This window comes from Falco punctatus (genome assembly GCF_963210335.1).
Source record: "Falco punctatus genome assembly, chromosome: 8".
Lineage (NCBI taxonomy): Eukaryota > Metazoa > Chordata > Aves > Falconiformes > Falconidae > Falco > Falco punctatus.
In genome coordinates this window covers 43,424,707-43,449,358 of record NC_137588.1, presented here as the reverse complement: position 1 = coordinate 43,449,358, position 24,652 = coordinate 43,424,707, and the positions used below count along the sequence as shown (strand labels likewise).

Below are 24,652 nucleotides of genomic sequence, written 5' to 3'. Positions count from 1 at the left end.
GCAGATACAAAGCCAGCATAAGAATAAAAGCATCAAAGAACTTAAAAAAAATAAAATATTATATAACATTGTTATTTGTTGCATTAATAATTGTATTACATTTTTATACAGTCGATACAGAGATGCATTCTAATATTTAAAATGCACACAACAGACCCTCACTTTCATGGAGAGATGTCTGTTCTGGTGAGTAGAGGTTCCCTTGTTCTGGTTCTGTCCTAATGTCATAGGCATTGGTATGAACACTCTCTGACACTTGAGGCTTGTTTACACTGGAGGTCGGAGGATCTGAAAGAATAAATTAATTAACATAAATCCAATGTTTCATATGGAAGTTTCCTGCAAACACACATGATAAATTTCTCACACATTCTAATGAAGAACTTCCTTTCAACATAAACAGAGTCTACTGGCAGACAGGTACCACCTACCAAACTAAATGAAAAAAATGTTAATACTAGTGTATGAGAATCATGTTTCTTGTAATTTTTATGTAATTCTATAATTCTAATTTTTCAAATGTATGCTCAAACCTATTTTAATGAAAAATGTGATTCCTGGTAAGTATACTTCACAGAGTAGAAACATTGTGCAACTGCGGTGTAGCACAGAGAGGACAGCTATCATTTGTTTTAAGATCCTACAATCTTAAGACCTTCATAAGCAAAAGCCTGAGTTGAACTTCATCCCTGGTTTTGTATTATCAACAAAAAGTTGCTGCAAATTATATACAATTTTTACTTCATATACTATTATCCAAATGTTTACTTTTTAACAACTTTTAAGCTAACTTCATTTCTAAGAATACTGGCTGAACTTTACAGACAGCAAAGGAAAGTGTCTTCATTCACAAGAGAAAGCAAAGGAGACATCGTAACACTATTACGAAGAGATGAAAAATTTAAACCTAGTCTGGAAAAAAAGGACAAAGATGAGGACACGAAGCAGTAAGAGAACATGAATCAAAATTATTTTGACAGAAATATTAAGCATTCAGTTGCCATCACGTTACACTTACTGATGAAGAACAGGCATCTGAGATGCAGTCTGGAATAGTTCATGGAAAGGCTGGAAAAGACCTTTAAGATCATTGAGTCCAGCCGTTAGCCCAGCACTGCGAAGCCCACCACTGAACCATGTCCCTCAGCGCCACAGCTACACACATCACCTCCAAGTGATGGGAACTCCACCACATCCCTGGGCAGCCTGTTCTGGTGCTTGACAAATCTTTTGGTGAAGAAATTTTTCCTAATACCTCCCCTGAAGAAGGGGAGTAGGAAATGTGGGTTATGTTTAAAGGTAACACCAGATATTTAAATTCTTGCTGAAGAAATCTATGAATGAGCCTCCAGCAGAAACCAAAAGAAACATGCTAAGAAGCAACAGTCTAGTAAAAACTTCTGTGACTGCTTCATGTCAAAAGTTGCGAGTTGTGGACGGTGAAGCCTGCCAAGTGCTCTTTGAAAATGTATCTAACAGCATGTAACAGAAAGAGGCAAAAATGTTAGGAGCTTGCAGAAATCTGAAGCTAGGAGGAAGATGGAAAAATAAATTCCATGCAATAGCCACAAAAACTCTCTCAAACTGACAGAGAATACTCTGATATAAAATCTAGTGGTACTTTTGGAAAAAAAATCCCACGCAAATCTAACACACCACCCCCCCCCCCCCAAAATACCCTGACAGATGAGCTATTGGAAATTCTTTATAGCAGTTGCTATCACAGTATACTTTAAAGGAGAAACAAAAAGCAAGAAGCAAAAAAACCAAGAAAACAAGAAAACAAGAAAAAACCAAAAATGGTATTTGTACATATCAAGCTGTAAATAAATACTCTGATTTTTACCAATAGCTGTACATAAAATGCTGCTGTCTCACTATTTGCACAATTAGCCATAACGGAACATTAATACTAAAAATGTAACTCATTAATTGCTATTATGAGGAATGTTTGAACACTATTGAAATATCAGATTAAAAAAACCAAACTACTAAAAAACACCCCAATAAATTTTAGAAGTTACAGGCAGCCAGCAGAGTTATTTATCAGTAGTACATTCTTAGGTCCAAACCATCTAGTAAAATTTGACGCTAATTAATTTATTATAATAGGAGTATTATGACCAAATTTAATTAAGATTTAATAGGAAGTGTTACTACACTCCCATTAATTTTATTGTCAGTGTGCTTAGAAATGATACAGAAAACCAACACTGAAATAACTCACTTCCACAGCTCCTGTTACACTAACTCGATAACTGATCATAACACACATCAGTGGGTACTAGATATTCTTTGGAATAAAATACTTGCAGGGACTGAAACATTTAAATTACAATTACTTTCAACTTCAATATTCTAATGTTCCATGTTTTCTGTTTAAATAATACAAGGCCCTGTTATTTTAATTACTTGATATTACATGATACTAAATCAACGTCAAACTGACAAATAATCAATTTTGGGAGAAAACACATAGTAAGAATAAAGTTCAATTGTGCAGTGCCGTACAGATGTTCCTAAGACAGAGGTCTGAACCAAAACCTCGCTTCCATCACACATTTGCCACCAAGCAAATGCTTTCACAAGGCTTAAAAATAAAGATTGTTTAGGCTCTCTAACAAAGGCAAGAATGCACAATAAAATGAATTGTTGTCTTTCAATCTCTCCCTGCTACTATAAATCATGAGGAGAGTGCCCTGAATAAAATAATAGCCCTTTATAAATGGTTGCTGATCTAATATTCTATTTATAAGCATGTGCAAAACAACATCATTTTGCATTTCTTTAAAAAATTCTGTTTAATTCTACTGATGCATAAAGCAATTACAGGTATGGTCACATCACATAATCCACTGAGTTTTTTTTTTATATAAACTATTATCTGCAGTCAGGAAAAAAAGGTGATTTAAGGTAGCATTTTCATTCATCTTTAACTTCAGTACTTTTCAGCATGCAGCTGGTAAAGTGCACTTTAGTGCTCAAGTCTAGTGACACTTCTTCAAAACAAAGCTCAAGAGTGAATCTGTAAGTAAGTAAAACTTATATTCATGCTACAATCATAACATAAATGTATACATTAAATGAAATGTGTATCAGGAAATTCTAAGCAAAAAATATTTTTTCCCCCACATGCCTGCTTCTGAGCAATTACTCCAGAAAAGCCTTACTTTAGACACAGAAATGTAAGAAATATACATCTAGACTTATATTAATATATACAGTATTTAAACAGAAATCAGGTTTTTTTTGTTAGCAGGGATGTGCACAAGAGATTCTGAAGATAAGAAACACACAAATGGGAGGAAAGAATTACAGGGGAAAAAACTGAAGCTGGATAGATGAAAGTCAGAAAGGAACTAACAGAAATCAAGAAGAAAAACAAACCATAGACACAGACTAAGTTACATGAAAAACTGAAGAAGAAATAAAGAAATGTAATGTCATTGGATGAGATAAACCAGTAAAGCAATGACCAAGACCTGTGTAGAAGGTATCTTTACCTCACTGGAGCATTATAGAAACAGGGGAAGTAGTATGATAAAAAAAACCTACAAATCAAACAAAACCTCACAAAAAAAAAATTCACATTGAAAGAATAAGCAAAACTAATTTCTCGATTACCTGAAAGAACTAATTTGACTTCTGTTTAAAAACACCGCTAAAAGAATACCTGAGAAGCGCCACCATGACTAGCAAAATTTAAATTCCAAGTAGGCTGTTGAGAATATTAGATTTAAACAAAAGGAAAAAAGATAATATGTGCCTCACCTCAGCTGAGGTGATACCGTGATGGCAAGTGAAACCATGTAAACACAGTTATACACAAATTTAAGAGCTTAGCCTCTAAATAAAACAAATAAACAGGGAGGGGAAGGGAAAGTAGATAGTTTGAGAGACTTATTTACCTAAAATAGTCACAATTATCATAATGATGAACATGCTTAAGTGAACAGGCAGCTAACTGCAATGTGTTATTCTTTGTACAGCAGAAACTGGATAGCTTTTAAACCAGTATGCATCAGCCTTATATAAAGAGATATTAACGCTATGCAGAACTTGGTTAATACAGCTTTTAACAAGCTACCTAAAATGCTAATTGCATTTTGATTACGTTAAACATTTTGCTTAATATGACATTCTGTCAAGAATACATGATTGAATTAAAGAAATATGATCCAGTGCAAAAAGCAATTCGCAGGGAGTCAAGGTCCCATTTCTGGTCCTGCTGTGTGGTTTTCACGTGTTAACTTCTGCACATACGCTTCATCACTCCGAAGAGACTACCACTGTTCAGAAGACTGACTCTCCAATATGAAATACTTTAACTGATGCAAGAAACTTAACTATAGTCAAATGCTCTGATCTGTAAAGGACAGACTGAATTATTTCAACAGACGCCTGAATGTCACTTTTAAGATACAGTCCTATCCGTTCCTCCCAGTATACTCAGAAGCAGATGTTGAAGTACAAGACAAATGTTCCTTGTTTTGGAAAGAAAGTTGAAGCTATCCTGAGATTCAAAAATAGAAAAAGCACCCTTAGAAAAGCCTTCGCTTATTGGAGATTTTTTTCAATTAAGTAAGGTTATCTGTAAAAAGAAAATCAGTTTTCAAGCTTAAAACAGAGAGGTTTTTTTCACGATCCTTAGTTGCCATGGGAAAGAACTGAAAGCATTTTTTAATTAATTGCAAAGGAGACCCAATACAAAGAGTTGTTGCAGTCACATCTCACACAAAAATGCAAAGGCACAACAAGGTGCAAGAAAAGTACCTGCAACTACCTCTAAGCAAACCAACCTTTTACAGTAACAAAGGAACACAACAGTTTCTTCATGTGTGAGGAAGAAGATGTTCATGTTACACTTTAGAAAAGATACTTGAAAAAGATACATAGCATTGCTGCTGATGTTCAGTTCACTTCAAGACAAGCAAAGAATGCCAATAAAATGAAGGTTTTGGGGCTTAAAGCAAGATGTACACATAAAAGATAATACCTGACGATCTCCAAGGAAATGACTTCTCAGTAGAGCTGCAGAAAGAAAAAACATTATCACGAAAATGAACCATGTGGGTACTTTGGATTTTTTTTTTTTAACCGAAGCATACAAATTTGTACAAAAAAACCCCAGCAAAATTTCAATAGCCCACATAAATAATATTCTGCAGCACATAATACCTGGCACCTAAACCATTGGTTATTGATTTTGATTTTGTATTATTCAGTGGGAATGCCCTGTAACTTACTACAGCAAATTATCAAGCAGCGTACATGATTTATGACACACACTTATAATTTAAGGTGTAACGATGTAAATAGAATAGCATATACAGAAAGTGTTCCCAGTTATATATGTATGATTAGCAGCAAACCAACCACTGCAAAGACAGGAGCAGTCACTGCGCGTGGGAGGGTCTAGAGCATTTTGCTTCTACAGTTGAACAGAAACAAACCTACAATTTTTACTGTTATTTCATATTCCAGTTTTCCAGAAAGAATTCTGATATTTTGCATATGAGAAATCAAACCATTTGACATACATGCACACCTCAGTGTAAACAGGTAACAGATTTTACATTGTTAAGGTTCAAGAGAGGCCTCAGGAAACAATTATTTCATAAGATGGAGTTGGTGTTTAGTATCAGTGTAAAGCCCTACTTCTCTTGTATTTTTCCAATAACTATTTTATATCAAACTTTCTTAACCGTTTTGTTTCTTCTACAAAGCAATGTTCATGTGTAGTTAACAATACTGATGCATGGCTACCTTTGCAGACAAATGCAAAATTAACCCATGCATTATAAAACTAGGTATGTTCTCCCATAAAAAATATGTAGTTTCCTCACTCTACATATGAACTATCAAACTTTGAATATTAAGTGATTTTTGCAATGATTATAAGCAGCTATTTGCCAAACAAAAAGTTGTTCAAAGGAAAAACAGGAAAGGCCATGAGATTTGATGATATCTAAATATCAGCATGAAACTGTGACTTTGGGTAAGATGTTTCTACTCCTAAGTTAATATTATTTATTTTACTTCTCTCTACCACAGCTACTAATTACAAAAAACTTTAGCACAGCAACATAAACACCACCAGATACTTATTTTCTAAAAATAAGAACAATAATTTAGGAGCCTTTTTTGGAAACAAAGTATTTGTGTATAAAAGGGTGCTAAACTTGCATATGAGTACAAACTAAACTACAATTACAATGAAAGGTAAAGAAAAAGGAGAATTTGAATGCAGGCTTGAAGTGACTGAAAGCCAACTTCATATCTACTTTACTACTTATTGGCCATTCCTTCCCTCAGTCAACAATTTTAGTGTCTTTTGGGGTGTTACACTGATTTTTTCTTTAGTATGTACATAAAGTGGACCAGTTAAATAGACTGAAACTAGGTGTACAGAATTACAGGTGAAGAGCTGAACTCCAGATCGAGACCTTTCAGGCTCATCTGACTTCACAGTTTTCTTTGTGTTCTACTGTATTTCTGAGATGCTTGTGGAGAGCGCTCAAACACTGATACCATCAAATTCAGATGCACGGCTGAACTTTTGCAGATATTTTCTCTTTCCTGAAAGACCAACTTGTCCAAGCCCAGAAGCACACATATCTTAAGTTTAGACAACGATGAAATAACTTCAGAGTACTGGGACACAAGTCCAATGTCAGAAACACTAAATAAGTACATAAACAAAATGAAACTACAAGCCTAACCAGGATACGCAACTAGTTCAACTGAATATCATCCCGAGGGTTTAACTAGGATAGTTTAACAACTTGCTCTACAACAAACATCACTGCTCTCTCCTCCAAAACTCAGCTACTGTGACCTTGTGAGTTCTGTCGCTCCACTCGAGTGCAAAGTCAGGTGGATTAGTTTAAACTACTTTTAGTGGTATAGTTTAAACTGGGATTTAAACAAACCCAGATTTTGCATGACAGAACCTGCTAAGGTGTTTCAGGAAAGAAGCTCATAGCCTCCAGCTAACAGGAGCTCATAAACGGCTACAGATGGTTATTTCTTAAGCTATTACAACTTTTTCTGCAGAAGAACAGACTAAGTGAACGTGGCACACAAGCTAGACAGCTCTGTGAAAAACCCAAAGTATCTACAGACCCCAGGAACTCTGCAGCACAGGAACAGTGCTACCACCACCTGGCTATTCCAGAGCAGCAAGCAACGCCAAGACCACCAAACCTCAGTTTTTGCACAGCCTTGAGCTAAAGTTCATTCAATTTAAACAAAAAGTTAAAAATATTTCTCATTTCTAGTACACTACTACTGAATCTAATTAGTGCATTAACTCCAGATTGTTTCTTTAGGGTATTTTGGGAATTGTAATTACATGCCATAAAATTCTGTGCAACTTAGCACTGTTTTCTGGCTTGCCAAAAAAAAAAAAAAAAAAAAAAAAAGGAAAGCTGAATTCCCAATGTCAGTTAACGTACATGATTTTTTTACTGAGTATATCCTTTACTCTTTACAAAGCAAACTTGGATATAATGGGTCCTTTAATCAGTTACTGTTAGCCTATTCATTAATACTTTCCGCCACTAAAATGAAGAAATATGAAGACTATCGGACAGATACTGTGAACACTGGGCCCAGAATTCTCATGCTACCTGAACAACAAAAGTTTAACACTCTTCACCTTTTCCTTTATTCTTCTGACTTCCTGGAAACTCAAATCTTTAAAATGAGATGACATCATTCTGTGGTGCTAGCCAAGGTAAAAAGTGCTAAGCATACAGAAATACTTTACTCTTACATACGATTTTAAACCCCCCAGACATATCCTTACCCAACACATCTGGCTAATTGAACATTCTTTACATGTACAGGACTTAGGAACAATAAACGTTGCTCTGACTATGGGTCATAAGTAGAAAGCTACTTCATGAACAATTAGACGGGTTAAGAGTTTAATTTGACTCATTATTTTTGCTGAAGCCCAACATCTACCAACTTAATCATCTAATTGTGTCACCTTACAGAAGAAATGTTTTGAAGTTAAATCTTTCTGCTTTGATAAGTAAGTCTAATGCGTTTTATTGCACTGTTTAAAAAACAGTGTGGTGAAATACTGCACTACCAATGGCTGCTGCCATTAACTAGTCATTATATTGTCTTGTCCTGATATTACCATGTACTACATCTAGAGAGAGCCCATACATGGTGCACTGCACTTCTAAAAATACTTAATATTAGCCCACTATTATCCTTGAAAAAGAATTAGGTTAGTAGGGTAAACATGCAGAAGTTATATTCTTCTTTTGGAACAGTTTGGTATGATGAATATAGTTTTCAGTGAAAGGAGTTAAGATATAAATATTACTACCATATAGCAGCTATTTTTAAATGCCATGGAGGGAAAGCATAGATAAAATATCAGCAATAGAGTCATGCACATGAAAAAATTTTCTCTTCCCTTCTCAATCTGCTTCACAAGAGCGCACAGACTAAGTGAAATAAAAACATAACTCTACACCAAGTGCATATAAAATACATACACTGAAACACTAATTTTTTGACCAGTAATACAAACAGTTGGTAACTGAGGATGGAGCACGCATACAAACTCTGCTGAAATAAATCTATTAATTTTTTTCTTGTTCCTTTTTTTTTCCTCACTTGTATTTCCTAAGTATCCAGATTTTGTTTTCTGTTTTTTTTGTTTGGCTGGTTCTCTTCTGTCCCTTTCTTCTTTTCACACCTTTCCATTGTCATCTTACAGCTTTATTCAAAGCTGATGTCTTAGACACAAAATTGAACCAGCTGCCAATCTGGAAAAAAACCTAATCATCTGATAAATGGAAAAGGTTTTGTATGCAGTCATTTAGAGACAAAATGTATGAAGTATCACTAATACCATTTTACATTCTTCAAGAGATAGTTCTCAAATGAACACCTTCCAGCTTTCCATTTCCAAGCTAGAAAAGGAGGTCAACGTTCATCTTAGCCAAATGGCTATGACAGCTCAACGGTTTGGCCACACTTCAACGGCACAACTGGCCGATCAGGGTCACAGCCAGGTCTCCGCCAGTACCTGTGTATGGGATGGCAAGGCTATATAAAAAAATTGCAGATTTCTGATTTTTGTTAAGATGTCTTAAGCAGTATGCTATTTTTAAAAAATTATGTAAACACAACTATGAACTTCAGTTTCTAGACAGGACAGTTAAATTCTCAGTGCTACATACATCTTTTCAAGGTAATATATGATATAAAACAGTCTAAGCTTATTATCTTAGCAAATATTCCATAAGATTAAATGTATTTGTGATTTGAATGGTACCACTTGAGAGAAGTAGTGATTTCCATTGCTTAACTGCTTTAATATACCGCTGTTGTCATCAAAAAAAAAAGGCACCAGCTGAAAAACTTAAGCATTATTTATTCAATATTTCTAATATGGTGAAAAGCTGTAAAAAGTTAAATACGTAATTCCACTGAAAAATGTACGTACTTCACATGTATTTCTTTAGTATTTTTGTTTACTGCTTGGCTAAGCTTTCATCACTGGAATACATCTGTTCTGTCAGGCACCCAGTAGTAAATAGTTTACTCGCAGGGATTCATGCTTGCTGCTTAGGCAGAGCTGCCAGCCAAAACTCAAGGGGCCTGTTAAGACTGAATGTATTGTTTCACTTGTCCTTCATCTCCCATTTTAAATATCTACATCAAGAACATGCTTACAATTATACACAGTATCTCAGCTTAAAGCTTTTTCTAACTGTGAATTCTTGGTGTAGGGTGATTTTTCCCTAATACAATATAGCATATATTAAACTCCATAAACTTGTAATACACGTTGCAAGCAACTGGCAACCATCCAATGAAATGAGATTTCATATTTCTGTTTTTCTTGTTGATACAGGTTAGTAGAAGTTCTCACAAATAATTTAACAAAATGAAGTAATTTTCAGTCTTCAGCTTTTCTAATAACTATCTCCTTGATTTGATGAATATGCCTAATTCCTGTACCTACTCTGCTAGACAATGTACCAAGTACCACAGACATCTTATGGCCTCCATACAAAAATTAAACAGCTCTGCCACCAAAAGCCAGTGGTCCTGTGACTTGCTAGAGGTTTTCAGCTGACACAGGCCAGCACTAACACTCTGGGTATGTATTTAGAAAACTGTATCTAGAATACTACACCCAAATGTGGTTACTTGTACTGAAGTATGGCATTTCAAGTTGAAATGCAATGCTCAAAAGCAACTAAGCCTCCCAAGCCCGCCCCAGCACACAGAACATCTGGGCATGGTGGACACCAGCCCACCGCCGCCATACAGCCCCCTATGCCATCTGACCCCACACAGCCAGCAGCATACCACCCATCACCACTGTCTTCCTACTGGTACCACGAAACAGCAATTCAAAATGCAGGTGTCTGGCATGTTTGACTGTCTTCAGAAAGAATTAACAGTCCTTCAGGCATGATTTCAGCTAAACGATGCCCCACAGTAACTACCATGACACAGGCATTTTCAGAAGGTGACAGGTTAACACGTGCCACCTCACCCATCACCACCATCCGCTAGCAATTTCAGGTCATCTTGCATAAGCACTCGTACAAGCAGTGACCATAATTCAGCTGACACGCAGTTGCTTACTGCATCTCAATCCGCAGCATGCAGTAGATTTGCATTCACAGTAAAAATAACAATCCTGTTTTGTAGCCCAATCTACTGGTAGGATAATAAGTATCTACATATGCAGCTGAAGTCAATATTAAATCATCACTCTTCAATTTATCACCAGAAAACTCATCAGTAAGCGACAATATTTTTTTTATATTTGAACATCAGCAAATTGCATAAAAATCCCCAAATTCCTCAGTTCTACTGGCATTTAAAAGCTTTGACAGAATTTCAGAAAGGCTCACAGTCTGGGTAAACAGAAAACAAAAATATGAATACTGGAGCTATCACAAGAAACTTCGCAAGTTTCACTCATTTTCAATGTAGACATGTAAAAAATAAGCATCTCTAAATTTTAAACAAAGAGTTGATGCTGTCTGAGTGCCGCAGCTGAAGTGCCAAAAGAAAGACACAGCATTCAGTACTGGATTTGGAATTACGCCTTCTGTATCAGAAGGTAAGTGTTTTTGATCACCCACTCAACTAGGGTAAGCACCTTAAATAGCCTTATTAAATGATGGACTGACTGGAAATACAGTGACTCTTTTAGTTAAGAGTAGGGGACCCTCTAGTGCTTCCTGAAGTCATCTGGTAAAACTACTACTTCAAAAATATGCAACACATACTGCATACACATCAAAGGTTGTATGTCACCTTAACCACTAATGAAAATACCTATAACATGATTCTTAATGTATTTACATTCCCAAGACTGCCTGAAGACCTGAAGTGAGCAAGAGTGTACAAACCAGAAGGAAACACATCAATGGAAAGTTCTGTCTAACATGTAGGTACAGTCAAAAAAGCAAATCTGACGAGGCTGTGAAGAAAACATGAAAAAATCCTGAATATTTGCTGATATTACATAAACCAATGGTTATGTTCTTGTTTTTTAATTTTTTTTTCTTTTTTCCTACTCTAGAATTAGCAGAAATTAAAGATAAGAAAAAAACAAGTTCACTTTCTAAGACAATTCTAAATTAAAGACATTTCAAAGTTCAATCAAACAGTAAAGACAGAGGAAAAGCCACTTGATGCTGTTTTGAAAAACAGCAGAACAAACCTAACACAGTCCATTCTCAAGTTCTGAAATTAAGTTCACAAGGTATCACTACAATCTAAAATGTAATAAAATAAAAAACAAATCTTTATACGTAATTACCTGTAAAACTGAAAATAGAAACTGTACAGCTAGATTGAAGAAGGCTTAGAACACACGCAGTAAGAACTGTAAATGCCTAAAGCAATCATGGCATGGACCAGTTTCTAACAAAAGGAGTTTCCCTCATGCTGCAGCAGAGATGGGTCCTTCCTCCAAGTGCTCAGCATCGGCAACTGTCAGGTGACCAGCTGACCGGTTATTTTAGCTAACATGGCAAGTAGCTCTTACCTAGCCACTAATGACGGAATTAATCATCATTTCTTCTAAACTGTTAGGATACATGGACTATTAATATCTGTGCCCAGAACATTTTTCCAAGGGCTCTATGATGATCAAGTAGGAGATCTTCATTTAAAATGATTCATTACTGAGAAAAATGCTGTTAAATACCTTTGAGTCCTGCTTTTATTGTATGCTGAAACTCTGCAAAGAAAATGAAGCGTATCTTTTCTTACTTTTAAATTTAATGTTGTCCTTTAATAGATTTGTTTTCAAATTTCAGTAAGCATAGTATTAGTGTAAATAAATAAATAAATAGTTTAAATTACTGGGATTCCTTCCCTCTCCCTGCCCCGAAAGCCCATGCTGATTCTAAAGGTAATTTTAGTGGAGCTTATAATTTGCCATGAAAGTGCCATCATATATTGCAATATATGCAAACAATTTCAAATACACCTTTTGGAAATGCTGAAATGTTAAATACGCCATACGAACCAAACTAAACTGTATTCTGTAAGGATAATTGCACCCAGATCAGCTCACTGAGAACAGTCTCATCAGGATAAACTTGCTGCGGCACGCTGTGGAATGCCCCAAGCACGGGGGCGGTGCGTCGTCTGGCAGCGTCTCGCATGTTACGGCTCCTCACACGGAACAAACGCTGCACAGCTTCACACGACAGCGTGCTGGCTTTCAAGCAGAACTACTTGCTCTGTTTACACCCTTTACAAGTGTTCTCCCATTTTATGGGAAAAAACCATGCGCGACCATGAAATGCAACACATGTTCATTTCAAAGTCTACAGCGTTCAATCACAGAGTGCAATATTTTACTGAATCACTTTGGAGTATTTTCTACTACTACAGGAAGTGTTCGTTGTATTTCAGCTGGCATTGGGAAAAGTGAAGAAAATAATCCATCCCAGTAGCTGTGTTTAATTTTACAAAACTCAGAAGGCTTCAGGCAGGAGCATTATTACTCAAACTGACCGTTCAGTACTAGAAGTGTTACATTTTTTATTATTTACTGTACTGCCAAAAGGGCTTGCATTCTGATGAAGTCTAGTGTGCTGGTTACCTACTATTCTTTTGTTAAAGTGTGGCAAGTTGCTATTACAAGTGCAGTATTTTAAAATTAAACAAGTATAAGCCTTTTGGTTCCCAACACCACTCAGTTTTATTAAGTTACACACAACAGGTAATTCACGAGAAGAATCAGTCGACTGTGAGTCACAGAGCCAATTCCCACCAGAGAGGTTAGGCAATGTGCTTTATGAAGTGAGCCCGACTACTGACCCCTTGATACATATCGATGTCTACCTGCATCAGCACATACTCCAACACAACTGGCAGCCCAAAACTGAATCCAACAGAGTCAGTAATGCTACAGATGGGAAGTCAGCTGCAGTGTTGTATCTGTTTGTACAGGAGGCTGAACAGCCCAGTGCCTTCTTCACAGAAACCTGTACATGTTATAGCATGAAATGGAAGTAAGAAGATACAACTGAAACCTCATGTTGTTTTTCCCAGTCTACCATCTCTGATCTTCTAGTGTGTAACACAGATAAAAATATTTAATGTTTACATGTAACACTAATACCACATATTGTTTCAGGCTCTTAAGAGGTTTGAAAGTATACAGGATGCCATGAACATCTCAGAAGTGCTGAGTACAATACCCATTTATAAAAATAATTATGAGAAGAAATAATTTTAACAGACAAATAACCTACAGGTACACAAAAATAAAGCTGCTGTACTGGAATTCAGCGCTGCAGCAGATCTAGCGCTTCCTTCGCCCATTACACTACAATTGTTCAGGATCAGCAGACCTGCTCTTCTCATCTCTCACACTCCTCTTCAGAGAGCAAAACAGCCAACCACTGCTGTGTGTTACCTGCCTTTACCATATAGCTGCAATACAGGTGGGCAACAGACTAACAAACCTGAACTACAAGTGCTTTCTGTTTGTTCTGCTTCGTTCACGCGTACAAAGCAACACACACTTTTCTTAAGGCCTAGCAGTAACAAAATGAACCATGATGCTGCAGTGAGAGTCCTTCTCAGGTGTGCTCAAGTAGGTGACAGCCTGATCATCGGTGTCTACCTCCAGATGGTACATCTGCACAGCCTGCACTCCAGACTGTGCCAGAATCTGGGCTCATGGCCGTGAAGACTCGCTGAGAAGCTACACGTACAAGCTACAGATGTTTAAGCTAGTTTAAGGTACTGATACCGCACTTCACCCTTTGCTCACCAGCTGTAACTATGACTTCCCTTGGGCTGGCACTGGTGCAACTGGGTCATGAGTTGGCTCAGAGGGATGACTTGACAAGACATTAACAGCTTGAAGCTCAAGCTGCAACCACCAAAACAGGCGTATGCTGCTGCAAAAGTACCTGTGCCTTCATGTCAGCATCTGTTTTGCAAAGTAGGACCACCTCCCGGCCAGCACTGGCTTGCAGGAACTCCATTTAGAAGTGGGTAAATCAGAGGCACTGCAATGACCACCAAGGTCAACAGAACCTTCAGCTGGACCTCTGAAAACTAAATGCTCCTGAATGTTTTAACCACATTAAAGGAAATTAAAGCACTAACTTTGAAACAAAGCATTGTTGATTTCCTCAGGGACAGAAAACTTGAACACAGGATAAAACCAAAAAGGCATATGCATCTTGTGCTTTAGTTTTGCTTGGTTTTTTAGTTTTTATCGTTGTTTTGGGGTGTTGTGTTTTTTTTTTTTTTAATATAAGACTGCTGGACAATTCTTACATCTGGCTAGGAGAAAAACATCATCTTGCTCTCTGAATGCTTAGCATCTTTGTGTTTTTGGGAGCATGCTGTTAGCTGTCCATGACCAATCTCTCAACATGGCATTCAGTTTCCAAGCCTCTTCTACATGCCCCCTTTGAGGTTATTTAAATTCTTGTCAGCCTTAGCAAAACATTTGTATCACCTAGTTTGGGGAAACACAGGAACCTTTTTATGGCTTTAAATTTTGCTGCTGTATTTGTGCCTGCTGTGATACCGCTCTGAGAGATTGTTTTACCTTGGTTCTTTTGACAGCTCTTCTAACTACACTGAAAGCAACTTGTCGTGAAGAAATGAAACCATCTAATTCAATCACAGATTTCCCCCTACCCCCCCCAGCTTCTCACACATCTCTTAAAATGGACATCCATGTTAAGAAAGTAAGTAAAAAAATTAACCAAAGGCACACACATCTCAGAACATAATGTCTAAACCAAGTTTTAATCCCATGTCCTTCAGTAAAAAACTGATGTAGCATGGCATTCTCATCTATACAGGACCAGACTCAGCTGGGATACAGAAATTTAGAAATGTAAGAACAGTGGTCAGAATACAGATATGTCTATAAGAGCTAAGAATATCATTAGGCTTTTATTTTAAATGTGTAAAATATTTTATTAGCAACTATGGAAAATTTATGGCCTAGAGCTTGAAGAGTTTACCTAGATTTGTGAAGGTACTCATACCGAAGTACAATGCAAACCAACTTACATGCTAGTATCTTCTGTCCCTAAACTTTCATAGGTTGTTTTTTTTAATATACAAATAAACAAGATTAGCCATAAGGGAGTAATTTCTTCTCTGGCTGCTTCATGATATAAATTATGTTTTTCATCTTGGTTAATTATAGTATTTCAAGGAAGCACAGGATCTAACTTACTGCGTAGCTACTGGTAATTGTACATTATTTCAAAAATAACACTATATTATGTGGGATAAGGTAACTCAGATGTTCTTTGCATGTAAAATTCTCTGGACTTGGGATTTAGAAAAACCTTTTCCTTTGAATTTTTTCAGGCAAACTTATTGAAAATGGACATTCAAGACTAAATGAAAGGTGGTTGGAAGCGTAACATAACTAAGCTTTTTACTTGTTCTTCTGTAGGAATTTAACTTTTTTAAAAGCTCTCAAGACAAAATCTGAGCAGCAGTTGGAGAAATACGTGGATCTAGAGGGAAGACAGGCAAGTATGAAGGGTATAAAATAGTAACGTTGTCCAAGGAATATTATTAATAATTCCAAGTTCTTAACAAAACATGAATTTTATTACAAGATACAAACAAAAGTTATCATCATAGTAACAATACTGTCAATTAACAACTCAGGCCAAGTAGTTTGATATATAAACCCAACGGTATTAGCTGGTACATTGGATTTTTTTAAATTTATTTTTAAGTAATCGCCTCCTGTTTCTTAAGTTTTTGTAGGAATTTTCCATTTAACTTGCAGAAATATTCATTAAGGCCACAGGAGGAAACATTTCAGAATGATACCCAAGTTTATTCCTGAAAGGATACAGAAACAAACAGTATTTAAGGCAAGAAATAATAAAGTTCAGAGAATACTCTCTATGTACAGGCCAACATGAAGTTTGCTGTAACCTGAAATGGACGTATAAATGTTTCATTAAGAGAACACACTTATCAAGGCTTTCAGATGCAAGATACGCTTGAAATGAATGGGTGTCCAAACACATCTCGAGTTAAAAAGCTTGTTAAGGAATTAAAAATAAATAAACAGAATACTAGTTACAGTTGAAATATTAACAAAATGCTCTGCTATAGTTATTGTATGTGAAATACATTAGGTATGTTTCACACTATTTAAATATGCTAATAATACACTTATAGCAAGATGTTCCCTGAGAACAAATGTAACAACAGAAAGTATTTCAGAAAGGCTGGAAGAAACTAGATAGTTAATTCAGGGGAAAAAAATACTGGATTACTGCATTTAACTAGCACTAATACTTTGACACAAATATGTATTAAGTCTACTGTATTTCTCTCTGGCTGAACCTTAAAAGTAAAATTCAACATACTTAAAGCAAAATTAAAGCCTTACATACAGTTTATTGAAAATGTAATCAATTATTATAGAGGCCTCTTTAAACTGTCCCACTTTACAGCAAATCTGCATTTTTTTTTAATATTTCGGATATTAATGGAAGGTGAACAGCTATCAGTGAAAATATATTTATGTAGGACACAAGCACCACTAAAAAGCCCTTTAATTTATGGGACATATGAAAGTGAAGTCATCAGGACTTGTACCTTGTGCTGGCGATACTTGGTGATTCTGCTCCAAGCCTACATCTTTCTAGCTGATTAGCCACAATTTGCCTTTCCACTTCCAGTTCTCTGGTAAGTCTTTGAAATTGGAGCTCCTGAAATTTCAAAATAAAAAGAAAAGCATTCTTGATGTTAAAAAATGGGTGTGGATTAATTTTGAAACAATCACTGTTTCATCACAATCAAGTTCCTTGTTCTGATTCTTCCTTAGTGGAATAAACTATTAGAGGATTAAAGTGGGAAATTTAATGGTTCTTTAAATCAGTGATTCATGCAAATACTGACTTATCACCTGTACAAAAGGAAAAACATGTTTAAGCATTTGTTAATTTTATTCCTCCTGCAATTAAAATTGTGTCTCCTTACGTTGCCACAATCTAAAAAAATCAGTGCCTATAAAGTCAGTCTTCAATTTCATCTATAAACAAGGTACACTGGAAAATACTGCATCCTAACCTTTCCAGCTGCAAAACTTGAAATCCTAAGCTATGCTATCAGAAACTTAAAATGTATTATTTCAGACTGGCTGAGGGTAGAGGTGTGCTATTTCACCTCTCGCCTTTTCAACTTTTGTTATGTTTCTTGGTCAAATGTACCAAACCTCAGCCTTTGTAAAAGGCTTTTAGAATGCAATGCTCAGAGGAAGACATGGGAAATAGAAGCACTGCACAGAATTGTTTGTATGTTATTAAAATCTGGAAACATTTTCTATAAACATGATACTCTGAAATCTATACTCTGTCATCAAGGGATATCAGTGATGTTCTCATCCACAGTTTGCTTTTATTAATGATAGAACACAATTTTATTGAGCAATTGTATTATTTTTCAAACTGATATTCTATATCCCCTGAAGTTTGTGTAAACTGTTCAATACTATTTAAAGATAGATGAACACCAATATTTAATAATCTCATGAAGCAAATCTTATAGACAAGTCAAATAGAGCACAGAAGCATTCCCTTAATTTTAATATATAAATTACTAGTAAGGTTTTTTTTCTGAATTTACGTAATGTAATTGTATTACATAGCAGCTGCATGCCTTGCCATATTAAAAGTCACCTTCATTCATATATTATTATTAACGCAAACTATTCTTTCACACCTTACATTACATGGAGCAAGGCTTAAACACTTCACTTTCATTAATGCCCCCTGGAAGAGCTCTCTACTTGCAGTTTGTATCCCTTTTCAGTAAGGTGAAATGTGGTTCAGCAACGCACTCCTCAGCCTTCGGCAGTCCGCAAGTACTTTTCTACCTCACAGCTCCAGTTTTGGAGGTCTTCACAGCAGTGCAAACAAGAGGTGTAGTAAAAAAACTACTTTAAACCCAAGATTTACCTTGCAGAAGTAGGGGATAATGTTTTTTCTACCAACAACACAATAAGATTACCTTCAAGAACCCCCACACAGAAGGCTAATTAGTTTGGCCTGTTAAGAAGCTGCTGCCCCTCCCAGATGATATAAGGAATTGTAGACACTCTCAAACATTTCTTAGAGCTCACTACCCAAACTGAATAAACACATTGCAATATTCCAAACATTGGCCAGCAAAACCGTTTGCCTCTAGGACGTGAACTCACCCACTACTGTCACAGGACACAAGCATCCACAGAACAAGACTGTATTTTTCTACTGTTGCTCTACTAAGACCAGTTCAACAGAACAGAATATGCTGTAGTTCTGTTAAAAATAAATATGCAAACCACGGGAGCAGCAGGAGGGAGATGTCATCCTCGACCTCCTCCTGGCCACCCCTTCCATTACACTGGCATTTACTGTCAAGCTTCAGCATTAGAAAAGCTTAGCACAGTCAATGCTCAGACATGAAAGAGCATTTTAGGACATACATCCTAAACTTGGATTTTATTAAAACCTGCATTTCGACAGAATTCTAAAGCTAAATCCTTTTAATCCTGAGATCAGATATGAAAATCCCCACGAACATGATAAGCTGAGGGCCACAGGAAATCTTTTGGGCCTGTATATGGACTAGAAAGTATGAATAACACCAGGTTTGTTCAAGATGAAACTGCATTCGACAGCAGAGACCCAGTCATCACAGTCTGATACCAGGTCTTAGCATGATTCAACCTCATGTTATATGAAAGTGGCACATATGCACCCTGTCAGCTCATTTGGACAGTTTGTCTTTTGGAGAGAAAATATTAAAAAGCGTTTTAAGCAAAAAAAAGTCAAATTTATAAGTAAGAATTTCTTTTCCAATTCTGACTATAGACAATGCATCCATCTAAAAGCTGATTCACCAGCCAGTCATTAACATGCTAGTGGAGAATGACGTGATTTTCAAAAAAAAACATTCAGATGCTGACACTCTGTAGGTGTTGAAGCAAACGTCAGCAAGACAAGCTTTTCCCCAAATAAATGACAATGTATTATATAGCATGTAACAAACATAAATCTTTAAAATAAAAGAATATTGCACTGCTTGTTTGCAGAAATAATATAGAACATTTATGCTATGCTTAAAGCTGTTTCCCATTCCTTACTTTTAAATCAGTATTTAAATAGCAATCATTGATACAAACTATGAATTTGAACACAAGAGTCAAGTTGCCTGTTATTTACTGATCTTCTAATTAGATGAATAAAACAAAACATATGCTAGCCATTATTTGCTTACATTCAACCCATCTCTACTCATTTGCCTTTTCATTACAGGCAGAGGCATTAATGAAAACAACACTATTTAGAAAATATTCTTAATACATTCTGTGAATACACATTTACGTGAGACATCTCCTCCCTTTGCTGTCTTCTCCTACACTCTTAACACCGTCATTTACACCAGCTCACACTATTTCTGCAGGAAGGCATGCTGTAATGCAAATTTTACCACTAGGCAACTTTTGCCATTTTGCATTCCAGACAGAAAAAATTACAGTAAATTACCAAATCCTACAAAAAGGTTGGCATTGTCTAGAAAGCCTTTTTACATAAAGGTAATCAATTAAAAAGCAGCGTGTAACAAAGGAAACAGAACACAGCTCCAATTCCAACATTATAGTGGCAGAAACCAGACACACAAAAGGAAAAATAAAAATCCAGGCTTGTCAACCAAGCTCCCATCTAAATGATCACAGCTTTTTAAACTGATTTGTCCACACTTCTGTCCTAAAAGTGTTTAAAAGATAAAACAGTTACTTGAGATCATCAGAAAAAAATCAATTTTTAGATTTTACAAGTGTAAAACCATTACAGGTTTAAAAGACAAAAAAGTCCCACTGAAACTAAAAGAACGACCAATGCAAGCTAAGCCTTCTCTAAAACACTACAGAAAAGGGAACAAGACAAAATACAGAAGTTACAGTGGAAGAATATATTGCAGAATCCCCTCCCTCAACTTGCTTCATTTGATGCAGCCTGCAATAAAGCTGGCTTTCCAGGCTGAGAGTGCACATTGCTGACTCATACCCAATTATTTGTCCACCAGGATGCCCAAGTCCTTCTCTGCAGGGCTGCTCTCAATTCATTCATCCCCCATTCTGTACTGGTACCTGGGAATGTCCTGAACTAGGTGCAGGACCTTGCACTTGGCCTTTTTGAACTTCATGAGGCTCATGTTAACCCACTCCTCAAGCCTAAGGTCCCTCTGGGTGGCAATCCTTTCATCTAGCAAAGTGAATCAACTGCACCACTCAGCTTGCTGGCACTTGCAAGCTTGCTGAGGGTGCACTCAATCCCACTGTCTATGTAAAGACGAAGACAGTAAACTGTACTGGTCCCATTATGGGCACTTAAGGGACACCACTCATTACTGGTGTCCAGTTAAGACATTGAGCCATACTATAACTCTTTGGACATGGTCATCCAGTCAATTCCTTACCCATCACACAGTCCATCCAACAAACCTGTCTTTCTACAATTTAGTGGCAAGAATGTTGTGGGAGGCCATATCAAAGGCCTTACAGAAGTCCTGGTAGATAACATCAGGAGCTCTTCCCTTGTCCACCGATGCAGTCACTCCATTGTAGAAGGCCACCAGATCAGTCGGGCACAATTTGCCCTTGGTGAAGCCATGATGGCTGTCTCTAACCACCTCCCTGTCTTCCTTATCTTTCAACATGTCTTCCAGAGGACATCTGTTCCGTGATCTCACTGGGCACTGAGGTGAGGCTGACTGGTTGCTAAGTTCACAGGGTACTCCTTTTTACTCTTCTTAAAAATGGCTGTGTTATTTCCTTTTTACCAGCCACCGGCGTCTTTACCTGACTGCCCTGACTTCTCAAATTATGACCGAGAGTGGCTTGGCAACTACATCAGCCAATTCCCTCAGAACTCTGTGATGCATCTGATCAGGTCCCATGAACGTGCGTGTTGAGGTTCCTCAGGTGGTCTCAGATCTGATCTTCACTTACAATGGGAGGAAGATGTACCTGCCTTGAGGTTCAGGGATTTCAGAAGTGCGGGAAGAGATTACCATTGAAAACTGAGGCAAAAAAATTACTTTTAAAAACTAAATTACTTCTAGTTAACTTAACTGAAAGCATCACGGTAGGAAAAGGGAACAATTATTTTCTTTTTCTGCTGATAATTCATTTTCTAATTTGATATAATCTCTTATATGCAGTTTGCTCTTCACAGTGAGAGTGGTAAGCCCTGCCTAGAAAAGGATAACTTGGTTTTGACTGGCAGAATGATGCAAAGAGATACACACTTAGTATTGGACTATTGTGTGGCCTGCCCAGTGTTCTTAATACACACCATTTTTCTCTTAAAAACCCCAACACTGCGATACAAAATTTGTATAGGTAGTTGCACAACACCTGAAGTAACAAATTGCCTATTTAAGTAAAAAGGCCTGTTTTTTCCTCACAATGCAAAAATCCAAAGCCAGTTAAAACAAAAGAACTGTACTTCTATTTTTCTTGGGGGTGGAAGAGGTGAATGAAACAAATGGACTACATAGCAGGAAGTTTTACTTCATGTATTTATACTATGTTTAAAGAGCAAAACTTGCTAGTACTCTATCAGAAAACCTGTGCTAAGTAGAAATAAGGGGAAAAAAACACCAAGGCATGTTTGGCCACTTGTTCTGGGGTACATGTACTGTTGATTTTTTGGACCAACACTCAGTTGTCTATTTACAATATTCTTCATAACTTTATAATTTTGGTCTTGACAAAAAAAATAAAAAAATCACAGCACACTGAACTGCAAAGGTGTAAAAAGCACGCAACTAATTTGCCATTTTAAAATCATTCTGATGCTTAGGAAAATCAAATGTATTTTTTCAAGTCCAAGCAAAGCAGCAAAAAAGATAATTCAGCTCTATTTTCTAATCTGAGCAATATTCTTATGTGTGCAGCCTATGGTCCTAATGAAGCAGCAAAATTTACATACTTTTTGAAACAATGAGTGCTGACTTTTGTATGTCTTCTTAAATTTGCTATCTGTAGCTGTAGGTGACGTCTTAAATATCTATATAAATATGTAAGAGGAATAATTTTAGAGGTACCATGTTCTTTAGAGCTGGAATACCTCATGTTCTTTTTTTGTAGCTTAAATCATCATACTGTTATAGAAAACTAAGTCCTAATCAATTCCAAGTGCATTGATCACCTTCATAGTTTATGCTTCCTTATAATGACATTTTATACCACTCTGAATGGATACCTACCATCACCATGTTTACCTATCAGACAGTATACTATTTATTGCGGGATTCTATTTGAATTTGTTTCTCTAGCCACTTCTCTGAAAGCAGTGGGAGAGCATGCATCTTGAACACGATGCTAGCAACAAAGAGAAGCTGCTGCCCTAGGCAAAAATCACAATTAACTGAATTTTATAGTACTACCTGGTGATAAAATGACATGACAGAAGTCGAACAAAACAATTAATAAGCTTGTTTTCATTTGCAGAAGAATATACTAGAATTATAGATGTAGATTACAGAACACGTTACCATCCTGCATTAAAAGGACCAACCAAATCCTGTAAAAGATACACACTGTGATGCCTTGGCCAGAGCTGCTACTTTTCCAAAATTATTCAATATACATCAAAGGGGGAAAAAAGCTCTATAATTCTATTCACAGGTTTTGTATTTATAACCTAAATTCCACTGCAAAGCCACAGACTGTATTTCTTAATACGAAGCTACAAAAAATGCCGGCCTTAAATACAATTACATTTAAGGAACAGGAAACACACACATATTTCAAGAAAGATCAGAAAGCAACTTGCTGTGGAAAGGCAATCATGCAGACTACAGACAGATCAGCTTCCGTGAGCGAAACCCAAAATCCATCCAATTTTAGAACTGTGTCATGTCCTTTTGGAGGCTGAGGTTCCTGGAGCAGGGACGAGCCTTGCGTAGGGTGTCATCATTGTAGTGTATACCCCAGGTGACCAACAGCAGCTCTCACTTGGCAAGCTCTGCCAAGCAGTAACTTGTCTGCAGCAATGTTGAGATCTCACTCAAGAAGACACTTCAAGGTCTTCATTGCTGCCAGACACAGGTGAGAGAAGTTACACCTATCCCAAAAGCAAAATACTATTTTCATTTGAAAGCCAAGTACCTCTGACAGGCTTGTGGCTCCCTGACAAGGAACATAGCTGCCAACACACTATGCTGGGCTAGTAACAGCAAATATTTGAAAACAGGTAAGTAACGGGACTGTAATTGGTACTACTGACCATGAAGACTGTCATTCTTCTGTTGCAAGCTTTGGACAGTAAAAGAGGCAATTCTGTGCTTTCTATCTGCATCCCATTATGATACCATATTGCAGAGATTCAGCATTTTCATTTTTGTTAACAAGGAACTTTGATGCCTCAGCAACATGGATGAGGACTCTACATTCACAATATTGAAAAATAAAAATTACTTTCTTTCTGCCCTGTTGTGATTTGAAAACTTCCAGCAAAACACAGATAACTTAAAACTTTAAGCGAACGGTGGTCCAGCTGGCTAACTGAAGGTTTTCTGGTGACAAATACTCAAGAATCAGCAGCAATGGCACAAGCAGTGAAGACAACTCACAAACTCTTCTTGAATAGTACATGACGGGCTAGTCAGACCAGGATCGGGCAGTTGGGACATCTGAGAGAGAAGATGCCATTGGCAGAGAGATGCATCTCTTAGAGCTTCTTGGCCTCCACCAGCTCTCTATGGTTGCTGTGGTAGAAAAGAGGCCTAGGATGGGATGTTATTTCGAGTGGCAGTAACACTGGGAGATGCTAAGTTGCTTCAATTGCCAAATGTCGCTGTCTTTGTGAAATATTAAGAAGGTAATTGTAAGCTAAACTAGGAAATGTTTTCCTAATCATAAAAATGTTGCCTGTTGAACAACTGTGAAAGTTCAAATGGTGCTAAAGAAAAAATGTCCAAATTACATTCTGGACATTTTTATGATACAAGTGTGCAACAAAGAAGAGGATAAACAAAATCAAGTTCACTTATACCTTCTTTCACATTAACCTCCTTCATTGATCTATGTTCTACCTGTCTCCACTTGCTGTAATTCAGAGCTAGATCAAGCATC

General features: G+C 36.8%; 1 protein-coding gene across 5 annotated transcripts in view; it reads right to left on the bottom strand.

Annotated features, from left to right (window-relative positions):
- The window catches only part of PKP4 (plakophilin 4), a 101,714-nt gene that overhangs the window by 42,833 nt on the left and 34,229 nt on the right, over positions 1–24,652 (bottom strand). Inside the window, exons 3-5 of one of the 5 annotated variants that reach the window (XM_080398672.1) lie at positions 17,122–17,234; positions 4,997–5,031; positions 157–288 (exon numbers count right to left, since the gene is read on the bottom strand). In XM_080398672.1, coding sequence (XP_080254798.1) covers positions 157–288; positions 4,997–5,031; positions 17,122–17,234 — 280 coding nt within the window. Of the gene's footprint in view, positions 1–156; positions 289–4,996; positions 5,032–17,121; positions 17,235–24,652 lie in introns of those variants that run through there. The other 4 variants (XM_080398673.1, XM_080398674.1, XM_080398676.1 and 1 more) reach the window with 4 other exon arrangements.